This window comes from Corythoichthys intestinalis, chromosome 9, assembly GCF_030265065.1.
Source record: "Corythoichthys intestinalis isolate RoL2023-P3 chromosome 9, ASM3026506v1, whole genome shotgun sequence".
Classification (NCBI taxonomy): domain Eukaryota; kingdom Metazoa; phylum Chordata; class Actinopteri; order Syngnathiformes; family Syngnathidae; genus Corythoichthys; species Corythoichthys intestinalis.
Window position 1 is genome coordinate 10,282,657 of NC_080403.1, and position 12,862 is coordinate 10,295,518.

The 12,862-nt window shown below is 40.4% G+C and overlaps 1 protein-coding gene across 9 annotated transcripts in view; it reads right to left on the reverse strand.

The window, feature by feature from the left end:
* Positions 1–6,749, reverse strand: part of wnk2 (WNK lysine deficient protein kinase 2) — a 76,549-nt gene extending 69,800 nt beyond the window's left edge. For all 9 annotated transcript variants that reach the window (XM_057845601.1, XM_057845608.1, XM_057845607.1 and 6 more), the window contains exon 1: positions 5,319–6,749. In XM_057845601.1, coding sequence (XP_057701584.1) covers positions 5,319–5,987 — 669 coding nt within the window. In that variant the 5' untranslated portion in view covers positions 5,988–6,749. The remainder of the gene's footprint in view (positions 1–5,318) is intronic.
* Positions 6,750–12,862: the final 6,113 nt, after the last annotated feature.

A 12,862-nucleotide genomic window follows, 5' to 3' on the forward strand; every position in this document is an offset into this window, starting at 1 on the left:
TTCTTTAAGTAGTCTCATGAATAATGACTTGGCCTGTGAAAATATATGCAAAGTCACTTGACCGCGACTATCCAGTTTAAACTGGGTGAGTGGTCTTCCTTAGAATAATCACGTAGTCTTACTTTCTGAATCAGGTACGTGTGATATGCGTACGTTTGGTTGGAGTCAATAAGAGATTCAATAAATAAACTGCTAAACAATTCCATGGATTTGAAACGTACACGGAACCAATTCAATTTAGGAACCAGTTCTAGATTCCCATCCCTAATGACCAAGATAAGTTATGCCATAGTCGATTACAATTCCACCAAATATTCGACAGCGGTCAGCCCTGCCTTGGTTCAAAGTCAATTAATTAATCGCGGAACTATTGCTGCATGTGGGTTAGGAGTTAGCCATTAGAGGGCATGGGCGCCCTTCATCATAGCCAGCAGCCTGTAGTGTGCTTTAGCACACACTTGCTTTTTTTAATAACTTAAAGCTGGCATGCTTGTTAAGACACACTGCTTTGGCATGTTTATTGTGTTTATTGATGTTGAACTCCATTTTACAGGACCTTTATAGAAAATACATATTGTGTCAGATAAATAGTTTTTCTGAAGTTTTACAATGCTTTCCATGGCCATTTAAAGTTGTGAAGGGGCAGCTGAGGTCTCCTGGTCTCTCAACAGGCTAATCTGTGTGTCACATGGATGGCATTTATACTGATGATTAGATTATGTCATACTGTATAAAGATTGGATAGGTGCCAAATTACAATTAACAGTTATCAAGCACTTACGTTATTTTTGTCCAAAATACTGAATAATGCCTATATATGTCAAGTTGAGGCAATTGCTCAAAAATACAATACGTACAAATATGACAGTGCAGCCCTACAGCACATTTTATACTGTTTGTTCTGATTAGGATCGAGAGTAATTGAAGCCTATCTCTACTGCCTTTGGACGAAAGGCAGACTACACACTTAACAGGTCACTAGGCACACATACAACAATTCACACTCACGTTCAAACTTGGACCACGTAGAGCCTTCCATAACATGTATATTTTGAGAATGTGTAGGCATTGGGAGATCATGTAGACTGAGTATGTTTTGAGAATGTGTAGGCATTGGGAGATCATGTAGACTGAAAACTCCACAAAGGAAATAGGCAATGCTGACTGTAAAGACATACAGTAGGTATTTGCTCTATCAGTTTATCAATATGTGTGAATGTGTAAAATACCTTTGCCTGACTTCTGTAAGGGCGTGAGTTGAGGCCCCACCTACTGACAGTGAAGGATTGTCTTTCTCATGTACAGTACTGTATATGGTTCGAGTCTGCCTTTCATTCTTGCTCAAATGGGATAATATCCAGCTCCCTGCAACACTGTACAGGATAAGCAACCTTGACAATGAATGGATGGCTAGATGATTGTGACCAGCACGTTTCCTCATGCTTCTATGTTTTGGAGTGAAATTTTACATGCTTTTCCTATACTTCACCGGGTTTTCCCCGAACACTACTGCTTCCTCCCACCTTCCACAAACAGGCATTTTAGCTTCATTGAAGACTCGAAGTTGTATGGGAGTGATTATGAGTCATGAATGGTTCTTTGTCTATAACCAATTTGTAAAAAACTTTTCAAACAATATCACACAAAGTGCTTCACAGCTTAAAATCATCCAGATCTACCTAGCCTCCCACCCTCAGGCAAACCACCAAAGTTAGCCCATCCTTCTCCGCTGCCAAAATGAGGGAGGAGTGGAAGAGGAGCTATTTGCTGAGAGGCGATTTGCGATATTGGCACATGCTCAATAAATGCTCGTCAGTGCCTGATTCAATACAAAAGTATATATAGAGTCATTCAAATTGCCTATGGCATCAAAAAGCATGTTTATTTCATATTTCACGCGGTATTATATGCTCCTGACTGAAATGGACCGCTTGGATGTGTGTGGAAGTGATCGTTTTATTTATTCAATTTTTTTAATCCCGCGCCATGAAAATGAATAATTTCCTGTCTTGAGGAGGAATGCGAATGTGACGTCACCCGGGTCAGCATCTCACAATACAGGATTGCTTTATAGCATGCAGATGGACTGCGTTTATTTTTTGCATCACGCCAGCCAAATGTGCGGCAACGTTTTGTTGCTGCACCCGGGAGAGGCGTGTGAGCCTTTTTGGGTTTCAAAAGGTTCCCGTTCACCCCGAGATTGGCCGAAACAAGTCCGACAACTGTGGGACCATTAGACTTACGAGGAAGTGAGTAAACATCGTGTTCTGTATTATGTCAAATACTGGGATCATGGAACACGTTTTAATACGGAGGTGGCTTGCATTTTGTGGCTGACAATGCTCCTTGTCCACAGAGAATGCCCCACGGCCGACGACTCGCGGCTTGTTGCTAGAGCTGAAACGAATACTCGAGCAACTCGAGTGACTCGAGTTTAAAAACTGATCCGAGTAATATTATTCACCTCGAGTAATCGTTTATTTTGACAGCTCTAAGCATCACGTTTTGCTCGGACTACTTTTAATGCGGGACAACGCGCTGATGTCACGTGCGTAGAGAAAGAAGCAAAAAAAAAAAAAAAACTTACTGCAACCGACAGCCGCTACAAATGACGCCAACGTTTCTAAATACTAGCCCGCACGACGCTACGTTGGTAGCAGGTAGCGTCTGGTGAGTCTCATAGAGATCACATGTATGTTGAACTAGATGCGAAATGACAGCCTCGGCCGCGTCTGGGCAGCGTTAGTATACAGCCGCCATCTTAAAGCAGTGGAGCGCTAAGCGCTAATAAAGAGCGCTAAGCGCTAATAAATAAAGATTAACGTTACTGTCACTAGCTCACGTAACGTTAGCCCTGCGGAGGGCTCGGTTTCTATTAATTATGACCACTGTCGATGCGTGGCTAACGTGTCTTACATACAGGCTTTAACATAACATAGCATTGTGGAGTGATGAGGGTGTAAAATAAAAACTCAATAATGCTAACTATCAATTTTAGCTCAGTAGTCATTGCTGGATAAAACACCAAGTAGCACTGGTCCCTAATGTGCTCCAATACAGCCTGTATCATACATTTATTTTGAACACAGCAAAAACTCAAAATCCTATCAGGACATACAGTTTAGACTAACTTAAAACTTAACTAAAACTTAAAAATGGCTTGACACAAATAGAAATTCAATTGAAACACGTGGGAAAAAATCCTAACTTTTTAGTGATGTGTTTTATCAAGCGTAACAGCATTTTTAGGTATATATATTAAATATATATACTTTTTTTTTGTTTTAATAAGATCTAAAGGATTTTTGAGTGAAAGCAGTGAATGTCTTTTTTTTTAATTCTAGTTACATCTGAGATGCAATCATCTGAGATCATCTGAGATGATGGCTGTTTTCAACAATACACATCGAAAATAAAGACATTGATTGACTGAAAATGGTTCAAGATTAGATGAAATGTCTTGTTTTCTCATGTATATTTATAATTTCTCTTCACCTAAAAATATATTTGTTTTATCCGATTACTCAATTAATCGATAGAATTTTCAGTCGATTACTCGATTACTAAAATATTCGATAGCTGCAGCCCTACTTGTCTCACACCCCCCTCGGTCCTCTTCGCTTGCCCGCCGGGAGAGCGCTATACTCTGCTTATTGCCCTTTTCGTGTGCCCGGTGTACAGTCAAATTTTGCACCCCATCAGAAATTGCAACTTTGTGTTAACAATGGCCGCGAATACAGAGATTACAAAGTAAACACTACAAACTTTCTTTAAATAAAGGAATATTTACTCATGTTTGATTATGGACGGACATGTAGAAAAATTCTCCACAGACACATCCTGCCATGTTAGCTGCACACAACAACTGCACGCCGCTCTCTCACTGTTTACGTCTTCGCCATGTAGTTAAGCGTTAATTTACGCCATATTTGTGTTGAACATGCATGCTTATGTTAAGTGTTTATTTAGCACCTGTGGATAACATTGAGAGTCCAACTGAATGTAAAAGGGCTTATTCACAGCCACAACAGCTTTTGGCGCAAAATATTATACGGGTGTAAAATTTGACAGAGCACTGCCAATAGACCACTATCCTCGGGTTGGGCTCGGGCAGCCGCCGGGGGGTGGGGGGTGGGGGGGGTTGCCGATCGGCGAAGACAATCGACAACCCCGCCGCCGTGTGAAATGATCCAAAGGTTGTTTTGTGTGATTTTTCGCTTCGAAAGGCAAAAGTAAAACACGCCTCCTGGTTTGTTTACGCTCTCCGAAGCCAGAGCAGGGAAATGACAAAAGCCGGACTAACACCGGTGGCATAAAATATCGTTCGGGAGATGCATTAAGTCGACAGTTTTGACCATTATGGAGTCATTTTCCCATGTCGTACTGAATAGATGCATTTTTAATATTTCATATTCCATTTATCACAAGACTTATTTGTCATGACAATACCATTTATTAGCAATTGGGGGAAAAAAACTAAAACTAAAAAGAATATCCTGTAAAAATATTGGAGGAGAGAGATTGAAACAATGACATTTTGCTGCTCTCTTTGTTGCATTTTCCTCATTCTGAATAACTCCCCCTCAATGGGCTGAATTCTAAATCAGATGAAATCGTGACCCTGCCGACGTCATCCTCCACATGGGGACGCAAGAGCGCTATAATGACAGGCAAAGGCTAAACGTCAGATTAAGACTAATTTCTCGTCATCTAAATTCAGCCAATTTGTGGTATATAGTCGAATCGTCTCAAAATATGATTCTAATTCACATAATAATGCTATTTACTTTTTTTTTTTTAATCCTGTCATAGGCACTTTAATTGGCAGAAAAACTTCAGAAAATATATCCTGATTGCTCTCCCTTTTGTGAAAAATGTACAACAAAATATGGGAATCTACTGCATAGTTTGGTACTTTGCCCAAAACTGCAGGGGTTTTTGTGTGATATCGCTATTTCTTTTGTCCAAAGGCAAATTTATAAAAGTGAAAATTATTGAAGTCAAACTTTGATCAGCTTTAGCATGCATAAAAATGCTTGATAGTTTGATCAAGTTTTGCTTAAAAATGAATACGTTCAAGGGAAACACATTTTAATGCCAACTTTAGATGCATTTGCACTTTCTCCATCAGTTAGTTGTCATCTTTCATGTTGGCAGTGGGACCTTTTAAAAGCACTTATAGGCGACCTAATAACCAAATATTTATCTTTTTTGCAATTATCGCCTTATAATCTTTTGGTCGCATTTATAGACTAATGGTTCTCATTAGAGATATCAAATGATTGGAGTGGTGACGTCACAGGCTTTAGAACACCCACCTGGAGTTCGCACCATGCTACTTCGACCCAAGTATCCGTGTCCAGTCCTTTGTAGACCGTCTTAAAGGAGCCCCTCCCCAACTCAATGTCGAATTTGAGAAAGCGTCCCCCAGGTGAGGTGGACACGGCCTTCATCCCTGGCTCCTCTTCGTTCTCATCACTTCCTGCTTTACCTGTAACGTCACAGGACAAGCCCTCTTCCTTGACCTCGCTTCGGCACGTGTCACATTTCTCCTCGAAGGTTCCCGCGATCCCGATGTCTTCGTTCACTTCCACCTGACTATCCGGTCTCGACTTCTCCTGCTGGTCCTGACGCGCGGAGTGCAAATTTCGGCTCCGAGTCCGGCCGACGATGGAGCGTAGGTCGATGTTGGGCACCGGTGCGCTGCTGACACAATCGGCCGTGTCCAGCGTCTGGTCCTCGGATTCCGAAACCCACAAACTCCGCCGAATGAACCTCTGGCGTACCAGCCCGCGGTAGTCTGAGGGGGGATATGCGCTGGGGTCGCTGGCTCCTCGCAGGGCTGTGTTCTGGATGTTAACATTGTCATCCGCCCCGTTTTCAATGAGCCTGAATGCATTGGCGTTAATATCAGAGTCCAAATCGGGGGCCGAGGAAAACGTGGATCCAAGTGGCGGATCTTTGCTCGAATCCTCCGCCGCATGCATCCCCGCTGACGTTTAGTCCCTCGACATTGTGTGCGCAGGATGCGGATGAGGAGCGGTCCTCTCCGGTGGAGGAGGGACAGCTGACTCGCCTACCTGCAGCCGCACTCGCAAGCAGTGACGCAGTTCGGAAGCTCCCAATGTATGACCTCGGGTTTATTTAGGATCCCATCCATTTCACCTCCCCGGAAAAATGTCCATCTGGGAGGGTGCGCACTTTCTCCGCCCAAGTTCTCCTACCGTTCACCTTGTTGCGAAAGCATGGCAAGCATAAATCCACTTGATGCAACATTGAAAATGTCCACAAGCTACAAAAAAGGTTGAATTGAATCTTTTTTTCTGGAAAGTGACCAGTCGGAACTCGGGTTGTCTGGAATGTGCTACGCACTAATCCCTGCGTGCATCACGGGACACGTAAAGTGCGCAGATGCCATGCACGGCGACACACCCGCAAATAAAGAGCCGGCATCCGGGTGGAAATAACATGAGCTCAGTTTGTCTTCCTCCGATCACACGCACTTTTCTCCAACGACTGACATCCCAGAGCGCATTGCAGGAGGATAGAATGGAAGCTCTTATCAGATTATGCTCAATGCGGCACACTTCCCACCCCCTCCCCACACGGCACAGCTCAGGCTTTCGTCTCAATACGAAAGGGAATGTGCGGGACAATTTGACAGCACACAAGTCCACGCCCCGACTGCACCGCTTCCAATCCCGGTTTTAGGCGGCTCCCTCCTGCACTACTACTGTATTGTCAGCCTTGTGGTGTTGGACCATCTTTGGTAAAACAAGCTACCCTCTCTCGCTCTCTCCCCTCTCTCTCTGTGTGTGGGCTGTGCCATTTTATGGCACCACCCACGTGGAGAACGTGTGGAAAGTGAATGGCAAAGCGTTTTTTCCTCCCAAGAATTACACTCAGCATTTGTCGTGTACACATAGTGACGTTAGACCCGCAGCCTGATGCACAGTAAATTATTTTTTAAAAAAAACAAAATAAAAACTCAGAAGCCTTTATCGAGACACTTATAATTTTAATTTCTGAAAATAATTATCAGGGTGATTTAATAAAATAAGAACTGTAAATATCAATATGTATCACCTGTGTATACGTTTTAAATAACTCCCAGGAAATCACAATGTCCGATCAATGTGAGTTATATTTAGAGCACATCCACACAATGGATGACAAACAAAAATCGAAATGGCGACTACGGTACTGCTTCCTACCAAGTTCTGCTATAAAGGTTAGTGAACTTCTTCCACTGATAGTTGTACGTAGAAAATTATAAGTATGCATGATTGAGCATGTTTGATATTTTTCACCTTTTCATTATCAACATATTCACAGCCATCATAGGTGGGTAGTAACCAGTGTTGTTAATCTTACTTTTAAAAAAAAGTAATTCATTACTGTTACAAATTACTTCTCCCAAAAAGTAATTGAGTTAGTAACTCAGTTACCTGAATGTAAGAGTTATTAGTTACTTGGCAAAGTAACTGGTTTTACTTTTCATGTTTTTATCTATTTAAAAAAACCATAGGTCACACTATGTGAAGTTCAAAGGGTTTTTGGGACAGTCACAATAGCCTAGTTCTTTACCCCAAACTTAACTAGACACAGGAGTATTGTGAATATTGCGATAACTCATTAGTAACTTTTGCTATGTTTGAAAGACATTTAAAGTTGTGAATCAATCGTTAAAGTTGTTAAAATTGATCCCGTTATTGCATTAGTTCCCTTCTGTGTACTTTCTACACGTGAAAGTTTTAAAACTGTTATATAATTCAAAGATACATTCAAGTCAAGATTTTGCCGATTCAGTATTTTAGATAAAAAGTTATTTAGGCTCGCTAGGAAGGTTGTCTACAACAGAATCTTTCTGAGAAGTCTACTGCTTTAAGATCTACTTCTCTTTACATTTGCTAGCGCCATCGTGTCTGTCATTTTGCATCTAGTTCATATACATGTGATATATAGCGTAGCATCTTGTGGGTGTAGTTTGTAGACTGTCGGCAACAGTCAGGTATTATTGGAGCCACCTAGCCTAGCGTTGCGTTTGCAACGGCGACACAACTCCTCTTTCCCACTCCTGCTCTTCTCTCTCCTTGTCTCGCAGACTTTTCTCGAGTCAATCAACCAACGTAGTAACGTAAAGTAACGCACGCCTTTACATCCTCAGTAACGGTAACGGCGTTGCGAAGATGAGAAAAGTAATTTATTAGATTAATCACTACTGAAAAAATAACACCGTTAGTAACGCCGTTATACTCTAACGCCGTTATTAACAACACTGGTAGTAACCCGTATTATTTACTCCGTTACTTTTACTTGAGTCAGTTTTTGAGAAAAATGTACTTTTAAGAGCAGTTTTACCACACCATACTTTTACTTTTTGCTGTGTATATTTTTTTGTAGACTCTTAATCTGCTACTTTGGGCTACACTAGAGTTGTTACATTTTTCCTCTTTATTCTACATATTGACTATTTTTGCCTGAGATGCCGACAGTGGCTCTACCAGTTTCACCAATGAGATGTCACAACAATAACCAAATGACTCCATATACTAATCAGAGATATCAATGTTTTTCTCCGGTACAGGTCACGCGTGCTCTTTGGACAGGTAATGCTTCATTTTTTAGTTTGAATCTGAGGATTTTTGTTCCTTTTTCGGCCTAATATGGACATGTAATAGGTTATAGTACTGTATAATAATAACAGATCATATGATGATGTTGTGCTGAGAAAAAATACAATTGTTTAAACAAAATATCACACTGTAAGTGGTTACTCATAAAGTTACTCATTACTTGAGTATTCTTTTCACCGGATACTTTTCACTGATTACTGTTAACCCTCTTGGTCAAAATGGATTTGACGTCCATTGTCGTCAAAGGCAGAGGATGAGTTCATCGTGCTAATCCAATCCAGTCTACACACACGCAAAAAAACACAAAATACAAAGGCAAAAGAATAAGTAAAAGAAGTGATTGATACCTAAAGCCTTCGGCTTGTCTTAAATTACTGTGAGAAGACGAAGAGGTGTCGTTCTCAAGGTGGTGACTTGGCAATGTGACCCAATAGCATATGGTAGCCAAAGAGTACCTCACAAGAGCAAATTGTACCATGCTTAAAGTTTAAAAAAATGAGCAATATGTGGCGCAAATTAATAAATATAATTTTCTCAAAATTCAAGTATGAGTACTGCCTCACTCAGTTGAAAGCAAAAGTTCTGATATCGGCAAGCACAAGTTTGATTACTGTTTGTTAACGGCCCACGAGCCACACGTTGGACATCTTAAGGCGGAAGTTCAGAATTTTTGCCATCAGGCTTATTTTTTTAGTTAGCAGGCTTTAATTATGAACTGTTGAGTTATTTCAACAAATAGCATATAGCCACACTATTGATTGCATGGGTCATCTCATCGGTGATTTTCATGCATGCATATGTTGTTTTTTATGGGCATGCTAAGAAGGGACCATTGACTCGTGCTAGCTTAGCCACTCTGGAGCCCTGAAACTAACAAAACCTAAAAAAAAATCTTGAAATCAATGTAGAACTTTTGTGTTTTTTAGCATTAATAAACTGAAAAAAAACATCCACTGTGATAAATGGAGCTATCTTGATCATGATTTTCTGGACTTTTTTGCTGTTGTTGGACATTTTCTCTTTGTTTTGCAACGTTTGTTTCAGTAGTGTAAAAATAAATATACTGCATATACTGGACTGTCTCAGGAAATTAGAATACACAATATTCTAATTTTTTGAGACAGTCCTGTGTATATATACAGGACTGTCTCAGGAAATTAGAATACACAATATTCTAATTTCCTGAGACAGTTAGAATACACAATATTCTAATTTCCTGAGACAGTCAGGAAATTAGAATATTGTGTATTCTAATTTCCTGAGACAGTCCTGTATATATACACAGGACTGTCTCAAAAAATTAGAATATTGTGTATTCTAATTTCCTGAGACAGTCCAGTATATTGGAATATCCTTATACCTCTGGAATATTTTGTTTCTTGTAGCTGTTAACTCATTCAAATCGATTTCAACTGGAAAGGCTGGTGTTGAGTCACCATGTTTCACAGCAACAGGTGCTCAATCCAATTTTACTGGGTGATCACTTCCAACCCTCCCAGTCAAAATAGATTGGATGTCTACCGCCGTCAATGGAAACCAATGAGCTAATATTTAAAAATAAATGCACGCTAAGTCAATTTTTTTCACCTGATTCCGATCATCTGTTTATCCGATAAAAGTGGACGTATTTCACGTTGGACCATGCATCCTTTGACTTTTTCTGAAAACGGCCCTCGGACAAAAAAGGGTGAAAACCTGTGGTTTACATCATGGGGTCAGTCTTGCGTGTTTCAATCACCATGGAGACCTTGGTACTAAACACTGAATGTGTCACTAAAAGTAGTTGTGGTTGTCCAATTGTCACCCAATCCAAGCTGCTGTTGTGTGTTGTCTTTCAGAAAACATTGTGACCAATTTTGTGCGGGGGAAAAGCAACATGAAGTAACATGCAGTGAAGTGAAAATTGAAATAACTGTGATGAAAAATTAAATGACATACTATAAATATCAGGACTTATTGGAAAACAGGGCAGTGCAGAGACCGATGGAGGGGCAGGTGCTCATAGATCAAAAGGGGCCCATGAACAAAAATGTAATACACCTTACAACCACATAACTTCCAGTTCAACCAGCTTTACAGTATAATTGGCTGTGACTGTGACAGACTTTAATTGGGTGGGGGGAACAGTGAATAGAAATCAACATTGTCGTCAACACTTTCTGGCTGTGACTCAGTCTTTGCCGGTTTTCTTCCTTCAACCTCTATATCAAAGCTTTCTTACTCAATTTATTCATCTGAGAACAAACCAGATTAGATGTTCACTGAGCCACCATCAGCACTTTTTTTTTTTTTTTTTTTAAACTATTATTTCATTATTAGAGAACTTAAAGATGTGTACCTTTCTGGATAACATTGTAAAGAGAAAGGACAAATATGGTTGCCTATAGACCCTACCCACCGACGTCACAAAACCACGTGCTCGCTGTATGGTTCCGCCCACTTGTCCGTCATTTTGTCTCTGTATTAGCATTGGTTTCAATTGATCGAGGAATTTAAAATGCATTTCATGGAAGACCCGGTGCTTTCTGATGCCGTAAACTCACTGGATGTGTTGCATAAAAGGCGTTATGTGGAAAAGCTTCGTTCTATACAGTCGCCAGATCCATATTTGATGCCCAAATCGATGTTTTTCGACCCACTGTCTTCGCCCTGTCTGCCTGACATCCTCTACGCTGATATTTACAATTATCTTGTCCACACAAAATCAGCCTATTCTCACGAAAATTTGAAAAACTTCAAGCGCTTGGAGGCTTATAAATACTTCGTTGCTGGTTGGGTGAAACAGGTCCTCGTCCACGAAAATTCGGCAGGAATCTATCTCGTGCTTGGAAAGGTGAGTTATGAAATTTTCAATTCAAAATCTTTTGTTATTGCTAACATCCACTGTCAAGTCTAATGTATTTCATGTCGTTTGTCAATGGAGTTAAGGCTTTTAATGTTTATATGGTTTAGCGATAGCACTCTCACTACATACATACGTGTATGTTGTCGGCAATTAGCCTAGCAATGATCTTAATTGTGGTTATTTGTCAGCCCAAAACCCTCTAAGTATATCTTAAATGCATCTTACCGGATATAAATTGACTACTACATAGTCTGTGGTGATTTTTTGGTGCCCAGTTTTCACGTCGAATTGCAGCCATCCATTTCGCTCTCCTCTTTGGATCCCTCGGAATACGGTAAAACTTCAAGGCTCTCCTTCCATCTTCTGTTAGTGCAACCAACAGCCACACACGCCTTCACCATTTTGATTATTAATGTTAAGGAACAGAAAAACATGCCGTAAATAGGAGGAATGTACGTAGCCGTAACAGGTTAACACTATGTTTTGACGGACAATTGGGCGGTACCATTCAGGAGAGCGGAGTTGTGACGTCACGTGGGTAGGGTCTATAGAGAGTAGAGATACACATGTCGTTATAGCCTTGGGGCAGGGGGTAATTCATTATTAAAGTAAAACACTATATAAGACAAAATTACATTTTTTTTTTTTTTTTAATCCCCACTATAAACCTGGTGTAAGAATTTTCACTACAGTATTTGCTCGAACACGGTTTAATAGGGTAAGACTGTTTGTTTTCAACCACCAGATGTCTCACTAATATGAACCTAATTAATTGATAAGCTAACTGATCGTTGCAAATTAAATCTGTATTAAGTTATACCAGTGTTTTTCAATTATTTTCTGTTACGCCCCTCATAGGAAGACACTATGCACTGATGCGCTTGTCCTCATGGGAAACGCAGTCTTCAAAAAACTACCACTTTTGTCCACCAGGGTCGCTAAAATCGGCCCAAACTGAAAAGTTACCAAGTGTTGCTTTAAGACCACATAAACAAAATAAAAATGAAAATTGAGTAGAAAGGGGTAAACTTCAGTTCATTACATTTCTCACAGTTTAATTAACGTTAAGAGCAGAAAATACATACAGAAGTGGAGGACACTTCTCTCTAAGAAGCTTCCTGCTCGGGTTTTGCAGGTTAGCAAATTCACACAGTTTAATGTTATGCAAACTCTGATGCAGGTTCTAGCAAAATTTCAGTTGCAAAATTAGTGTTGTGTTTCCCACCGCCATAACATTGACGTATTTTTACATTACTTACAGTGGCTGCTGCTGGCTAAAAAAAAAACTAATATCCCTTCTCTTTGAAGGGGGCGGATGAGGCAGCATGTTGGCGACATGTTGTATTTTCGTCGGGTCAGTGCATGTCTGTGTCTGTGTGTT